The sequence below is a fragment of the Hyperolius riggenbachi genome, chromosome 11 (genome assembly GCF_040937935.1).
Source record: "Hyperolius riggenbachi isolate aHypRig1 chromosome 11, aHypRig1.pri, whole genome shotgun sequence".
NCBI classification, from domain to species: Eukaryota; Metazoa; Chordata; class Amphibia; order Anura; family Hyperoliidae; genus Hyperolius; species Hyperolius riggenbachi.
This window is the reverse complement of record NC_090656.1, coordinates 7,500,940-7,517,382: the sequence shown is the minus strand read 5'-3', so window position 1 is coordinate 7,517,382 and position 16,443 is coordinate 7,500,940. Positions and strand designations below refer to the sequence as shown.

At 46.0% G+C, this 16,443-nt stretch overlaps 1 protein-coding gene across 1 annotated transcript in view; it reads left to right on the top strand.

The window, feature by feature from the left end:
• Window positions 1-3,282, top strand: part of DNAJA2 (DnaJ heat shock protein family (Hsp40) member A2) — a 57,404-nt gene extending 54,122 nt beyond the window's left edge. Inside the window, exons 8-9 of the mRNA XM_068259658.1 lie at window positions 357-484; window positions 2,793-3,282. Of these exons, the coding sequence (XP_068115759.1) occupies window positions 357-484; window positions 2,793-2,981 (317 nt within the window). The 3' untranslated portion in view covers window positions 2,982-3,282. The remainder of the gene's footprint in view (window positions 1-356; window positions 485-2,792) is intronic.
• The last annotated feature ends 13,161 nt before the right edge of the window (window positions 3,283-16,443 follow it).

Sequence of the window (16,443 nt, the reverse complement as noted above, 5' to 3'; positions counted from 1 at the left end):
TGTGGGAAATGGCTGTTTCCAACTGCCAAAAAAAGAAGCAGCATCTCCTTCCACTTGACTTGCCAGCAGTAAAAATGTCACCATGTGATAAATGTCAGAATGTAAATCAGGGAAAGGAAAGATTTTACAATGGGCAAACACTGACTAAATCATTAATACATAATTATTGTAAAAATGAAGTTTTTTTTTTTTTTTTTTTTGTAAATATTTTTTTTTTTAAATTAAATTTTCACTGGAGTTCCTCTTTACGCAACAACCCACTGATGCAGTAAGATGGTCCTATGGCTGTATACACAGATTTACTGCTCGTATTTCCCTAGTTTCTCTGGCTGTAATGGTATTTTCTCTCCGGCCAGGCTCTGTACGCGTCGTCCGAGGGGAAGGCATGCCGCAGTATCGTAATCCTTTTGAAAAGGGCGATCTCTTCATAAAGTTTGAAGTCCAGTTCCCAGAAAGCAACTGGATTAACCCAGATAAATTAACGGTGAGTTTACATTATAGAGACACACTTGAGAAGCATCTGTAGGGTGTTGGCATGGGGAGGGGTTTTTTTTTTTTGCATTTTTATTGTTTTAAGGGTGCCTACTCACATTTTAATTTTGATTGACCAATCTTACCACTTTCACATACCATTAGTAGCAGAATTTACATACACAAGCTGTTCATAGTATTCCTAATCTGTTAGCCCTCCTACTACATAGAGGTGGGAAAATTGTTCAATCAAAATTTGATGCGTCTGCACCTTTAACCCAGATATACTCCATGTACGTTATGCTGTAATGCAGAGCAGGGGTGCAGCTAAGGTTTTTGTGGCCCCAAGCGGACTGTAGTAAGTGGCCCTATCCTGCGCCGCGGTGAAAAATGCGTGTGGCTATCCCGCATAAGTGGGCGTGGCCATGACATGTGGGTGGAGCGGGAGGGTGGATTGGGGCGGGGCTGTTTGCAGGGAAAAATGGATGTGGGGGTGATTGAAAGATGGGCGTGGCCATGACATTGTATGGGCAGAGCTTAACCGTAGCACAGCAAATATAGCCAACTATGACCATTAAATAATAAATGCAGCAACAGTTTTACCCCAGGCACCAGAAAATAAAAACGCAATTTGTGCAACATTTCAGAAGAAAACAAACATAATTTGGGCCACATTTCAGCAGAAATCAAACAGAATTTGGGCCACATTTCAGCAGAAATCAAACGCAATTTGGGCACATTTTCAGAAGAAATCAAACGCAATTTGGGCACATTTTCAGCAGAAATCAAACGCAATTTGGGCACATTTTCAGCAGAAATCAAACGCAATTAGGGCACATTTTCAGCAGAAATCAAATGCAATTAGGGCACAGTTCAGCAGAAATCAAATGCAATTAGGGCACAGTTCAGCAGGTATCAAACGCAATTAGGGCACATTTTCAGCAGATAAACGCAATTAGGGCTGCAAAAAGAAAAGAATTTACTCACCTGGCACTGGCAGAAGTCTTCTCTCCCCGTCTCCTCTCCTGGCCGGCTCCTCAGGCGCGCAGTTCCCACGGAGCTCCCTCCCTCCTCCAATCTCCCGCGCTGATTGAATGCAGGGCTACGGGAAGATGGCCACCCGAAGCCCTGTACTGGAGACATAAATAGTCTCCAGAGCAGGACTTCGGCGGCGGCCATCTTCCCGTAGCCCTGCTCTGCCAGCCCCGAGGGGCTGCGGGAAAACAGTGACGTCACGCCGACGTCACGGAGCCGCCGAGGCCCCTAAGACCTTGAGGACCCAAGCGGCCGCGTTGTCTGCTTGGTGCCTTGCGGCGCTCCTGATGCAGGGGTCAGGAACCTTTTTGGCTACGAGAGCCATAAATGCCACGTTTTAAAATGTAATTCCGTGAGAGCCATACAATATAATTCAAACTGGGACAGTGCGCATGCGCAGCAGAGGGCTCACGTCCCTGTTGCCATGGTGATGTGTATACAGTTGATCCGCCTGGCAGCGGAAGTGTCAGACACGTCTTCAGCTTCTCTTGGGTTTCAGCAACATCAGCAAATTCCCCGAGAGTCAGACAGGAGAAATACCGACTAACAGCTTGTACAATTAGCTAGCTGACTTGGGGGTTTATTCACTTTGGAGGACGAGATCACCGCACTTTGGCCCAATAGGCTGCCTGTCAAGTGACAGACAGCCTATTGGCCAATCAAAGTGCGGGGATCTCGTCCTACAAAGTTACTGGACCTGACAGGGGCCAAAGTAAGAGCGGCCGTTTTTGGGGTAGTGTGAGTAAGTTAGTAGTGCATGTTACAGCAGTAATGTGCCTACTTTGAAAATGTTGCTTGCTGTGCCACACTAAGCCGCGCTGCTTGAGCCGTGTAGCTTAGTGGATCAATCCCTACTGATTTGTCTGTGAGCCAGATGTAACCATCAAAAGAGCCACATCTGCCTCCTGAGCTATAAATTCCCTACCCCTGCTGTATTGGCTGGTATTCGGTCCATACATGTGAATGTTGGTATTATGCTGTATAATAATCTGCCTGTGTCTGTGCATTTAGGCATGCGTGGACTTTATACAGCACAAGAGGGCGGGGGCAGGCGTGTATGCGTAGCGGGCGATGTGGCGGAGGCGACCAGGGGGAAGGAATTGTGAGCGATGTGGCGGCAAGGTCTAGCGTCCGTTAGCAGGCCTAAAGTCTAGTTCTGGGTGGGTGGGTGGGTGGGTGGGTGGATGGATGTATAGATATTTGTGGATGGATAGATTTTTTTTTTTTTATATTTTTTTTTTTTGTGGAGCTGCTGAAATAACTTTTATTTTACACCTTGCATACAGGAACTAGAAGACCTGCTGCCCGCCAGGCCCGAATCCTCCATAATCACCGGGGAAACGGAGGAAGTCGACCTTCAAGAGTTTGACAGCACCCGCGGCTCCGGAGCAGGACAGAGGCGCGAGGCCTACAACGACAGCTCAGATGAGGAGAGCGGCCACCACGGCCCGGGGGTTCAGTGCGCACACCAGTAAACCTTTCTACACCGAGTTGCACATAAAAAAAAAAAAATTATATGGATTCTCTACATTATTCATTTTTTTTTCTTCTGCCTGGTTTTTCGTTTCCACTACCCAGCCGAAAAAAAAAAATGCCCAAGCGATCGTTCCGACATGGACGTTTCTGTTGCTGTACGTGTAACTTTAAGAGAAAAAAAAATCGAGTCTGTAGAATTTACAGAGTGTATTATTTAAAACTAACCATGAGGCTTACTTGCCGTTTTGACCGTTCCATAGCGAAAAATAAACAAAAAAAATTACTCTAAAAGGAAGAAAAGGTTATAATTACTGCTTCTAAGACCGCTTTGAGGTTTGTTTGTTTTCTTACCAGTCTGTATAGATGAGGGGTGTGCGAGTCTCTTGGCTGTTGGTAGACCACAAAGTGAAAGTGCACCTGTCTGAGTTCACAGTGATTGCACTAACGTACTTGAAGCCAGACCCAAATAAAAAGTAGAGGGTAGTCGCGGGATTATTCGGAGGCTTCCGCAGTCTCCCTACGCCCCTCCGTTCCTGACCCAGGACCCTTTTTGCGATATTCAAAAACATTGAACTTTTGTCATGGCCACACTCCCCTCCATGTACAAGCGCTCCCGCACTGAGTATGTGCAAAGTACGGCTTGCGCAGTAGTATGGATGCTGCTCATGCGTGGCTTTTTCCTCCGTGCTTCGTGTGAACCCTGCTGGCGTCTACACAGTGCGGCAACGCTTATAGACCTAGGGAAGTGCGGCCACAATCAGGAAGTGGGTCCCGACAGGGGGGCGGGAGGCTTGTAGGATTGAGGGAAGCCTCTGGAGCATCTGGTGGCGTCCCTCTGCAGTGGTGAGTACTGTATTAAAGGATACCCGAACTGAAATGTGACATAATGAGATAGACATGGGTATGTACAGTGCCTAGCACACAAATAGCTATGCTGTGTTCCTTTTTTCTTTCTCTGCCTGAAAGAGTTAAATATCAGGTATGCAAGTGGCTGACTCAGTCCTGACTCAGACAGGAAGTGACTACAGTGTGACCCTCACTGATAAGAAATTCCAACTATAAAACACTTTCCCAGCAGAAAATGGCTTCTGAGAGCAAGAAAGAGGTAAAAATGGGGAATTTCTTATCAGCGAGGGTCACACTGCAGTCACTTCCTGTCTGAGTCAGGACTGAGTCAGCCACTTACATACCTGATATTTAACTCTGTCAGGCAGAGATAGAAAAAAGGAACTCGGCATAGTTATTTGTGTGCTAAGCACTGTACATACACATGTCTATCATCATGTCACTTTTCAGTTTGGGTATCCTTTAAATGTGGGCTTTAAAGCTGAACTGAACCCATAAGAGTAAAAAACAGATGACGGTATTGATAGTTTATAGCTAGTGCTGATCTGTCTGTCCCAGCTGGCCCCGTACACAACTAGGGAAGGCTAACCATAGCCTCCGTGAGGGGGAGGAGATGTGGCTTTGCCTCAGCCAATGAGGTGCTAATAATCCAGCATGCATGCAAATTTAATACTGATCCATTGAGACTAGTCCAATCAGAATTGCCAGGAGGTGCCATTCATTGGCCCAGTTCTAAGCCGCATAAAATTTGCATGCATTGATTACCATCTTGTGCATCTCCAATGTTCTATCAGGCAGACCTCTCCTGGAATGGAATAGCAGCTGTCCACCTTTGCGTTTTCTCTTGAATACACTGCAGAGAATGGTAGTGGGGAAAATGTGCAAATTTCTTCCACTCCATAGATAACTAGTGGACGTTTATTAAAGCGACTTAAAAAAAAAAAAAAAAAAGTTGGATACTCTCCTATGTAAAAGAAAGACTCTGGATAGAACCTTCCTTTTCCTCTTCCCGTGCCCTTCAGCCACCGCTGTTCCACGTTTTTGGAATTCCTTGAAGGCTCTATAAGTACTTGTGCCCCCCGAAGACTGGCGGCTGCATCTCCATAAGTACACGGTATACACTTCCCCGTAGCTGAATTTAACCAGTTGGTTGAATAGCTACTAACTGGGGGAACAGCGGCAGACTGAGGACAGGGAGAGTAGACCAATAGGTGTTGGCTGGAGACTGATTGAGGTCTGGCCTCCGAAGAACAGATGAGTGATGCTGCGACTACGTTTCCTAACCCTAACTCACAATACAAACAAACCTTAAAGTGGATCCGAGATGAAAAACTATAACAAGTAACTTGTCTATATATCTTATCTAAAGTTTAGATGATTTACACAGCAAATATAGCTGCAAACAGCTTTAATAGAATATGATTATTTCTTCCTGTGATACAATGACAGCAGCCATTTTGTTTGTAAACATTACACAGAGGCAGGATTATCTGTATCTTGAGCACTCAGCCTGTGAAAAAAACCTAATCCCCTCTCCTCCTCCCTCCTCCCCTCTGTCTCTGAAATCAATGGCTAGTAACACCTCCCCCTCCTCCTGCCCAGACTGAGCTCCCATGAGCCCTTGCTACTGCCAAGGCTCTCTGAAAACCTGTGGGCGTGGCTTTTTTTTTAGTTTATAGGGAATTAGAGTATTAAAACAAAAAAGTATTTGGCTTGAGAATTGCCCTATAAACAACAGGAAAGGAACACAATTATGCAATGTGTAAAAGTTTACCTCGGATCCACTTTAATGTATATAATCTGTTTTAAAGCACTGTTGTTGAAACATTCTAGCCTTACTTCTAAATGTTTCTCAAACCCTTTATGAATCCTATGCTGAGTATGAGTCGCTGTGCATTCTGGGGCAGTGTTTTTTTATTTTTTTTTCTATCCCTGCAGCCTGAGAGACTCAAAAGCCTCCAGAGGCTTCATCCGTGAGTTATAATTTATGATCTGCAGCTTCCTCCGTCACTGCTAGGACTCTGATGTCAGAGATGGGCGGAGCTGCAGATCACAAAATAAAACTTATGGAGGAAGCCTGTGAAAGTCTACAGCATCTCTCGAGCCGCAGGGATCGAAAATAAAAATGTCCCCAGAATGCACGGCGGCCCATTCTCTGCATGGGGTTTCCAAGAGTTAGAAGTAAGGCTGGACTCGTGCTTTATTTATAGTGTAAAACAGATATTTGTTATTTTAAGGTTACTCCTTTCATTTTATTATGATTTTTAATTTACTAGTGTCATCCTGCTTTAAGGTTGTCAACCTGACACAATAATTAGTCTTTGGCTTTGTCTCCTCTGATTTGGAGCTTGGCTCCTCCTCCTCTTCCTGCCCTGTGAGGACCTGTTTGTGGACTGTTATTGGTGGCTTTGGGAAGAAGCAGACGGGGGGCCGAGTCATAGAAGTCAGTAAGCCTGATTTATTAAATGAAGTTCAAACTCCGAGGGGCTTACAGTGATATTCCTTCCCATCTACTATATGCTACCAATGTCATTTTGTCATTCGAGAATTATTTTTCCATTATATTTGACAGTCAGCTATGGATGTCTGAAAAGTGTACCTGTTGGGAACAAAAGAGCACCGACAGGGGCGTACGAGAGAACTGGCCGCCGGGAGTCTTGGGCGCAGGATATAGCCGATATACGGCTTACCCTGCTGCTGCACAAGTCCCGGTGACGTTCATTAATATTCCCCCTCCAGGTCCACGTGGCTGTTGGAGAATGATGTAATTTCGCCTCCAGCTATTGTTGGCGACCGAATTACAGCGTTTTAAAAGTAACTTCAGCTCTGTCTTCTGACGGCGGCGAAGTTACTCACTGTGTGCTGCTATAGCTGTAATTCCTGTTCCGGTCTATGGTGGCGCTGGCTGTGCCCAAATCTCCTGCGCTCTTATTACAGCACTCGCCTACTGGGTACTTGCCTCTGGAGGATCCTAGCGAGGCTTCCTCCACCGGTTTGTTCCGGCACTGGGACCTGCTCGGGCTCTTATGAAAAAAGCCCAGCCTGATCAGGTCTGTGCTACTGTGCAAGCGCGAGCCGCCTTTGCAGTGGCACGGATCAGGCTTTGCTTATTCTGCTGGAGCCCAAGAGGGTCCGTGCGACTGCGCATGTGCAGTGCGGCCGCTCTTCGGGGGTCTCCTTGCTGGATCGGCCTGGCTGAGGACAGGAGAACCAGACAAAAGGGGCAGGGAAATTTGAGTTCACCATTCGCCGCTATAGGCAGTAATGTGAATTGCGCATTCACATTACTGCCTATAGCGGCGCTCAGACAGTCATTTGGGTGCCGTCAAAAGACAGAGCCCAAATTACTATAAAAACATCTTAATTAAGCCGCCAGCAATAGCTGGAAGCTGAATTAAGTCTTATCCCAGAGTCCATAGCGGCTTGGAGGGGGGAATGGTATTTAATTCTGCCAGGACTTTTGCCCATATTTACCAGTGCCATTTTTGCATGTATACCAGGGGAAGCATCTAAAGAATTAAGAGGCTTCTCCTTCCTGAGGTTAGTATCCCCAAAAAATCTGTAACGATCCCAAGAAACTGGGACTTTTCATACTCTGCAAGCTGTAGGCATTGTGCAAACACTGAGGACTCTTGACAGGTTCACTCTTCAGGTAGGGGTACAGGGATCTGTTGTGAAAAACACCATCCCTTCTTGTGGTCTTCCAATGGTTCCTCGCAGTAGCCTTCTGCCTACCAATGTCTGTCCAATGACTGCTTGCGCATCTAGAGGCTTGATTGCCAAGTAGGACTCCGTTGTGGTTGGACTGTTTGCGCTTAAAGCGGATCCGAGATGAAAAACTAACTATAACCAGTAACTTGTCTATATATCTTATCTAAAGGTTAGATAGTTTACACAGCAAATCTAGCTGCAAACAGCTTCAACAGTATTTCTTCCTGTGATACAAGAGCAGCCATGTTCTGTTTGTCACATTACACACAAGCAAGCTGCTCTTCATCCCCACCCCTCTGCCTGTGAAAACTTAACTCCCCTCTCCTTCTCCCCACTGCCTCTGAAATCTCTGGCTAGTAACGCCTCCTCCTCCTGCCCAGACTGAGCTCCCATAAGCCCTTGCTACATGGGTCTCAAAGTGCCAAGGCACTGGAGAAGCTGTGGGCGAGGCTTGTTTAGTTTATACGGAATTAGAGTATTAAAATAAAGTATTTGGCTTGAGGAATGCCCTATAAACTTTATGAAAGGAACACAATTATGCAATGAGTAAAAATTTATCTCGGATCCACTTTAAGACCACCCACTCCAAAGTGCTGATGAGAGATACTTCTAGGTTGTGCTGAAAGATGAGGGTGTTGACATGAGTGACAAGGCCTTTGGCAGGCAAAGGTTTCAAAGGCTCACCTAACTGCCTGTTATAGGACGACTGATAAAGTTTCACTGAGTAAGAAGTTATGATTTATATCTTGTAAAAGCGGTGTTCTTCTTTAAAGACCAGGAGAAGCTACTTACCATCACTAACACTGCTGAAGGCACTGTGTGCCGTTCAGAAAATATTTTTAGATATTGTGTTCAGTTAATTAGCCAATGAAAATGGCATCCAATGATTAATTGCAATAACTACAGAGGGTACTTTTATTTGCCACCTCTAGGAGTTCTCCTTTAAGCATAGGTAGCCAGCCTGGAGAATAGCATTGAGAGATTACTAATAGCCTAAAGAGGCCCTGCCTGGGGCATTCGTTATTCTTTCTGTTCATGTTTTTTGCCCAAAGTTTCACTTTGAAAGGGAACGTTGCCACTGAGTCCCACGGCCGCCAGGGGGCGCTGCAGGCTTGCCCGCCCCACGTGTAGATTTTACATTGCCTGTTTAAATTTCAACCATGTAAAAATAATGTGTGTGCGTGTTTGTTTTCCTCTTCTGGAGCTGTGTATGTTTTGGCTGCACTTACATGAGCTGCTACGTATAGAATAAACAATTTCACAGCCTATATCGCCAGTACAGAAGACATGCTTGGTAATTTCTTTTGTTTCGATACTGACCAGGCGATCATACCTGGGAAGGTTCAGATTTTTTTTTTTTGTTCAAGTGAATGGTTAATAAAACGTGTACGGTTGATCCGAAATGTGTAGGTTTTATGTTCATTAGTTTGTACATGGTGAAATTCCCCCCCTCCCCCCCCCCCCCTTCAGAGGGGGGAGGCTGAACTGTGCACCTGTCAAACAGTTCATCATCCCATCTGCTACTATTTGAGTGAATCTGAAGTGGTATTTAATCCCCTCCCGACCACCTAACACCAATTGGCGTCTGACGGGTGGCAGTCCTAGGACCATGTAATGCCAATTGGTGTTAAGTCCTGGGGTGGGGTATTGCAGGAGATCGCACGCGTATTTCTGCGATCGCTGCTAGGACACTGTTAGACGGTGAAACTGGGGAGGCTCAAAGGAGAACTGTAGTGAGAGTCATATGGAGGCTGCCATCTTGATTTCCTTTTAATTAACACCAGTTGCCTGGCAGTCCTGCTCAGCTTTCTGCCTGCAGTAGTGTGAATTACGCCAGAAACAAGCATGCAGCTAATAATCTTGTCTAATCTTGTCAGATCTGACAATAATGTCAGAGAAACCTGACCTGCTGCATGCTTGTTCAGGGGCTGTGGCTAATAGTATTAGAGGCAGAGGATCAGCAGGACAGCCAGGTAACTGGTATTACTTAAAAGGAAATAAATATGGCAGCCTCCAATCCCTCTTACTACAGTTCTCCTTTAAGAGGGATTGGCTCTCATAGGCTGATGTCTATGACAGCCAATCGCTGTCATTGGCTGGTGGGAGGGGGGGGGGGGGGGGGGACAGGAACAAAAATTTAACAAAATACTGTAAATCTATTTAAAAAAAATAAGGAATAAAAAAATGGGGGGGGAAGCCTGTGATCCTTAAGTGGTTATAACAAAAAACATACAGATATTTGCTAAATGAGAGGGAAGGCTCTGGGTCCTATAGAGTCTTCCCGGTGTCCTCATTCCCCTGCAGGCTTCTCAGTTTAAAGAGACACTAACATCAAAAACCTCCCCTGGGGGGTACTCCCCTCGGGAGGGGGAAGCCTCAGGGTCCCAATGAGGCTTCCCACGCCGTCCTCTGTCCCTCGGGGGTCTCGCTGCGGCCCGACAGATCCGACAGCCTGTTCAATATTTACCTTTGCAGGCTCCAGCGGGAGCGCTGTGGCGGCTTTCGGCTCCGAAGTAGAGGGAAATACCTGATCTCAGTCGGGTCCGCTCTACTGCGCAGGCGCCGGAGACTCATGCCTGCGCAGTAGAGCAGACCCGACGGCGATCGGGTATTTCTGCCTATTTGGGAGCTGAGATCCGCCACAGTGCCCCCGCTGGAGCTTGCAAAGGAAAATATTTACATCGCCGCTGTTCGGTGGGCTGCAGCGAAACCCCCGAGGGACAGAGGATGGCATGGAAAGCCTATTTAGGACCCTGAGGCTTCCCCCTCCCGAGGTGAGTACCCGCAGGGGAACTTTTTCATGTTACAGGTTTTCTTTAAATCTGCTGTTGGCGTCTTTGGAAACACTAGGGCTCCTGAAGATTGGCAGCTCTGTACGGCGAGTGCACAATCACTTCCAAAGACTGCTGAAGCCAGTCCACCCCGAAAGCAGTTTGCGACAGAACGGGCATAGACTGCTAGCGGGGAAATATGGAGTATGGGAAGGTTTTATAGCAGGGGTTTCCAACCTTTGATGCAAGACATTTTTTCCAGCGCCCGGCAGACCAGGATGGGGAGAAATCCAGCTCATAAAATACCCGCGAGCAATCATCTTTGCAGATCTACTAACCCCCAGCAACACAGATCCCATTGTTTGCCCAGTGTGACATCACGCACGCATGCTAGGGCTGTGCCATTTTAAGAAAACCTTTAAAATTGCAATTTTTCTCTTAGTAATTGCAATTTTGATTTTATTCATGATTTTCTTCAAATCAAGCTGTAACACTAAATTCACAATGCTCCTAGTTTAGGTTAGCCAAGGTAGGTGCCTCCAGTACAGGTAGATGGTATAGTTGCACACAGAATAGGTTAGCTAGGTAAATGCCTCCAGTAGTCAAGCAGCATAGGTGCAGTGGCAGGGAAGAGCAGGCATAGTAACTCACCTTCCTCAATTGCCACAGGCTCTTTCTACTTCCTCTCCCAGGCCAAGCGCAGCGATTGAGGGGGTAGGACAGGAGGCTTCCGGGTAGCGCGATCACCACGCATGCTACACAGCGGACAGCTGCGGCTGTCAGTTACAGCCATGGCTGCACTATATATATATATCTTATCTAAAGTTTAGATAGTTTACACAGCAAATCTAGCTGCAAACAGCTTCAACAGAATATGATAATTTCTTCCTGTGATACAATGAGGGCAGCCATGTTGTTTGTAAACATTACACAGAGGCAGGCTTATCTGCATCTTAGGGGAAAAAAAACCTCTTCCCTCTGAAATCTCTGGCTAGTAATACCTCCCCCTCCTCCTGCCCAGACTGAGCTCCCATGAGCCCTTGCTACTGCCATGGCTCTCTGAAAACCTGTGGGTGTGGCTTGGTTAGTTTATAGGGAATTAGAGCATTAAAACAAAAAAAGTATTTGGCTTGAGGAATGCTCTATAAACAATAGGAAAGGAAAACAATTATGCAATGAGTAAAAGTTCATCTCGGATCCACTTTAAAGACCCGTCTACACGGGGAGATGTTGTGGCGATCGGCAGCCTCTTGCGCATGCCCACCGCGTCGCATTCAATTCCCCGCTCGTCCCCACCGGCGCTGCGTATCTTCCGCTCGATTCCCTGCCATTGTCCCCTCGTGGGGAGCGAGCAGAGAATCGGCGGAAGCAAGATCCGTCCTGTAGGATTTTATCAATCGAGCCGCACCAGCGGCTCGATTGATAAGAAGAGCCGCAGCCGTATCTACGTGTGTAGATGCGGCTTAAGGCCTCTTTTCCACGGATTGTTAAGCAGTGAAATGCCTCTCAAACTCACTACTGTCTACCAACTGCTTGCTGAGCACACAGTTCAACAGTCTATGGAAAAGAGGCCTAAATGCAGCTGAGTGACAGTTTGTGAAACCACACAGCTTAGTGCTTGCAGCAGACAAGTGCAATGTCACGTCTAAGCATGACTGCACTCAGATATAACACCATGGGTAGGTGCACCTGTCCACCTCCGCTAGCAAAGCGCTCAGCTGGTGCAGGAGTGCAGCTGACAGGTGGTGAATTCACAGCTGTCCATATGGAAGAGGTTTAAAGGGATACTGTAGGGGGGTTGGGGGAAAATGAGTTGAAGTTACCTGGGGCTTCTAATGGTCCCCCGCAGACATCCTGTACCCGCGCAGCCACTCACCGATGCTCCGGCCCCGCCTCCAGTTTACTTCTGGAATTTCTGACTTTAAAGTCAGAAAACCACTGCGCCTGCATTGCCGTGTCCTCACTCCTGCTGATGTCACCAGGAGTGTATTGCACAAGTCCAGTATGGTCTTTGGTCTGCGCAGTACGCTCCTGGTGGTGACATCAGCGGGAGCGAGGACACGGCAATGCAGGCGCAGTGGTTTTCTGACTTTAAAGTCAGAAATTCTAGAAGTGAACTGGAGGCGGGGCCGGAGCATCGGTGAGTGGCTGCGCGGGTATAGGATGTCTGCGGGGGACCATTAGAAGCCCCAGGTAACTTCAACTCATTTTCCCCCAACCCCCCTACAGTATCCCTTTAAGTCAAATGGAACATGTCAGATAAAGTTTAATTTGTCATTCAAAGTCACCATTTCATAACATCACTAAAACAGCAGAAGTCTGCTAAACTGAAACTGGGAGTGTCCTGAGTGATCCAGTTCTCCCCTCCTTCCTGTTTGTGTCCATTGTGCGGAAGCAGAAGGGATGGGGAAAGGTTAATTTTTCTGACAGAGCTGCAGGGGATCAATTAAAAGTGGCAGCATCTTCATTTATTATTGCCTAATTACTAGCTGTGATTTTTAAGTTTGTAGAAATAGTATCTAGTGAACAAACACTGAGGATTTGTCAGACACAGGTAAAGAGAGTTGTCTAGACAAGCAGAGATACAGTGGTTTGCAAAAGTACACACACGTTGTCATATTACTCATGATCAAGCGGTAGCATTTCATTTTGTTCAAGCTAAACAGTGCGAGTCAACTGAGATTCATGGTTATGAAACCGGTAGTTCCACTTAAAGGGATACTGTAAGAGGGGGAGGCGAAAATGAGTTGAACTTACCCGGGGCTTCTAATGGTCCCCTGCAGACATCCTGTGCCCGCGCAGCCACTCCCTGATGCTCTGGCCCCGCCTCCAGGTCACTTCTGGAATTTCAGACTTTAAAGTCTGAAAACCACTGCTCCTGCGTTGCCATATCCTCGCTTCCCCTGATGTCACCAGGAGTGTACTGTTCAGGCCTAGTATGGTCTGTGTCTGCGCAGTACGCTCCTGGTGACATCAGCAGGATCAAGGACATGGCAACGCAGGCACAGTGGTTTTCTGTCTTTAAAGTCTGAAATTCCAGAAGTGATCCAGAGGCAGGGCCAGAGCATCGGTGAGTGGCTGCGCGGGCACAGGATGTCTGCGGGGGACCATTAGAAGTCCCGGGTAAGTTCAACTCATTTTTCCCCCAACCCCCTACAGTGTCCCTTTAAGTGGAGCTACCGGTTCCATAACCATGAATCTCAGTTGACTCGCACTGTGTAGTTTGAATGAAATGCTACCGCTTGATCAACCGTTCACGGATCGCATGTTTATGCGACTGCAAACGCTTTGAGTTTGTGTGGTTTGTCCAATATAGAGCAAACCACATGGGCATTTCAATGCATATATCACATATGTGGAATCACATGTATGCCACCCATTAATCTTAAATTTAGTACCACAGTAGGGATGATAAATTTCATTCCCTTTGATAACAGAACTGCAGTGCACACAACTGAGACACAGGTAAGTACTATAAAAACCTATTATGGCTGAAAAGTGAGAAAATGCATTTTTCCCATTTTTTTTCTCATTCCCATTAAAATGCATTTAGAATAAAATAATTCTTAGCATAATATACCACCCAAAGAAAGCTTTATTGATGGCAGAAAAAAAACAAGGTATAGATCAGTTTATTGTGATAAAGTTATTGGGGAATGAAAGGGAGAATTGCTGAAATGTAAAAATTACTCTTGTCCATAAGGTGAAAACAACCCACGGGCTGAAATTGTTCAAGGGATCAGTTTGTTACATCAGATATCAGTTTTCCACGCAGGACCCCGTCACAGCGTTTTTCTACTGCCGTCATCCATTTTGTTCCCTGCTTGCTAGAAATGCCAGTCTACATATCAGAGCCCAGTCAGAAGAATCAGGCTCCCATTGGTTTGTAAAGGACCAATGGGAATTCTACCTGAGCACCAGGAAGAGTTTATTGGGCCACAACTCAGTGAACCAATGAGAATATTCCCCTGGTAAAGGACGATTCCTATTGGTCTGTTGAAAACTAATTGTAGCCTGAGGCCTTTTCTTCAAAATTTTAGCCTGAGTGGGTCTGTGCCCGCCCACTGACATATTTTGGCCACAATCAAACCCCCCCACAGCAGCCGCGGGCATTCATCGATCATTGCTGCTGCAAAAATGGATGTTTATAAAAAATGTCCTGTTTTCAGGGCTGGATTTGCATTGCATTTTTTAACACCCAAGGCCACTGTCAGCAGCCGCAGCCCTGCAGTATAGGTAACCAGATGACCCCCTCTAGTATAGGCCCCCACCCTTCCTTATAGATAGCCTGATGACCCCCCCATATAGGCAGCAGGTGACCCTCCCCCTCCAGTATAGCCTGCCACCTACTCGCCCTTAATCCTGTGGTGCCCTAGGCCATGGCCAAAGTGGCCTTGGCTTAAGGGACAACTGTAGTAAGGGATAGATGGATGCAGCAGATCAGGTGTTTGACAGGATTGTCAGATCTGACAAGATTATCTGCATGCTTGTTTCTGGTGTGATTCAGCCACTACTGCAGCCAAACCGATCAGCCAGGCTGCCAGGCAACAGGTATTGCTTAAAAGGAAATAAATATGGCAGCCTCCATATACCACTCACTACAGCTGTCCTATACAGGGACCAGAGGCTTTGGACTTAAATGTTTTAATCATACCTTTCAACTCCTTTAAATTCAGCCCTGCCTATTTGCACTAAAAAGGGCAAGAATGGCATGTTTTAGAAACTTACATTTTGCAGTAACTAGTTAAAACCAATCTAGCAATTGTACAAGAGGCCCAACACACCTGATTGACCCAAGTGCATTGCTCTCCAACTCGCCACATCTGCCGAAAGCCCCTCCACTGTCCTTCCTCCCCCTTTCATAGCAACAGAGGTGTCGCTATCCTGTAGACTAGCAACGCATCTGTACAGCACTCAGCCCTGAACTGTCAGAGGGATCAAGCTGCAGTCCTTGCAGAAGACCATAACAGAGCAGGTGTATATACCGGAGTGATTAAAAAAAAAAAAACTATGTTGCCCTTGGATTAGGTTTATAGTAGCCTTGGTAGGAGGAAATGGCTCACGGATTAATTTAGTTGCTTATTTGTGCCGGGTCTAGAGTCTCAAAACTCATACTCTAGCTGTGGCCCCATGTACGATTTATACAGAGGGAGTAGTATACTGGCATCTCAGGAGTCCCAAATAGGGATGGTGAATGATGAAAAATTGTTCTGCATTAATGCAAGATTATGCAAATTTCTAATGCAACTTGAAAATTCACCAATCTAATTCCAACCTGACAAAATTTGATTGGCCCCTTTTCAAATGGCTTAAACTTGCATTACAAATATGCAAATTGATCAAAGTTGATGCAGGATTATGCACTTCAACCATTCCTAGTCCTACAAATTGCTTTGGCTGCTGCGTTAGACGTTTATAATGCCTAGTATACACCATACAATTTTCTGTTTATATGGTCCCCAGCCCTAAGGTCTCTTTTTCCATGGACTGTTGATAGGCAGTGAAATGCCTGGTAAACTGCCTGCTGCTGCCTGGTAACTGCTCCTGGAAAAGCGGCCTTAAAGAGAACCTGGCCTGAAAATAAGTCAAAATAACCATACCCGTGTAGTCTACTACTCAATCTCTTTCCTCTCCTGCGCCCCATTTGTCCACTGATCAATTGAATTCTTCATCCTCCATTAAAAAAAAAAAAAAAAAAAAAAAAAGGGCCATTACCCCATAAAAGCTTCCTGGTCAGCACACTGTTAAACTGTAATATCACTCACTTGAGCCATAGGGAAGCATGGACATTACCTTGCACAGTCAGTTGTCACTGACAGCTGCTGATATATAACTGACAGCAACTGGTATGTTTCAGTTCTGGCAAAATATTGTCAGAACTGGAAGGGATCACTAAGACGAAAATGGTGAGGGGAACTGACAGTGAGGTTAGTATGTAATATTCATTTGCAGCTCCGTCATGTGTTTATTTTAAATAATTTTACTCAGTTCAGGTTCCCTTTAAAGTGGCCACACCATGCAATCTGACTGTACAATTTTATGAATATCCATGTAGTATAACAGCAATAGATTCACTGTGACTTGATTATATTTTTCAGTTAGTCTTATACTACACGAAAGTGGCACAATTAAT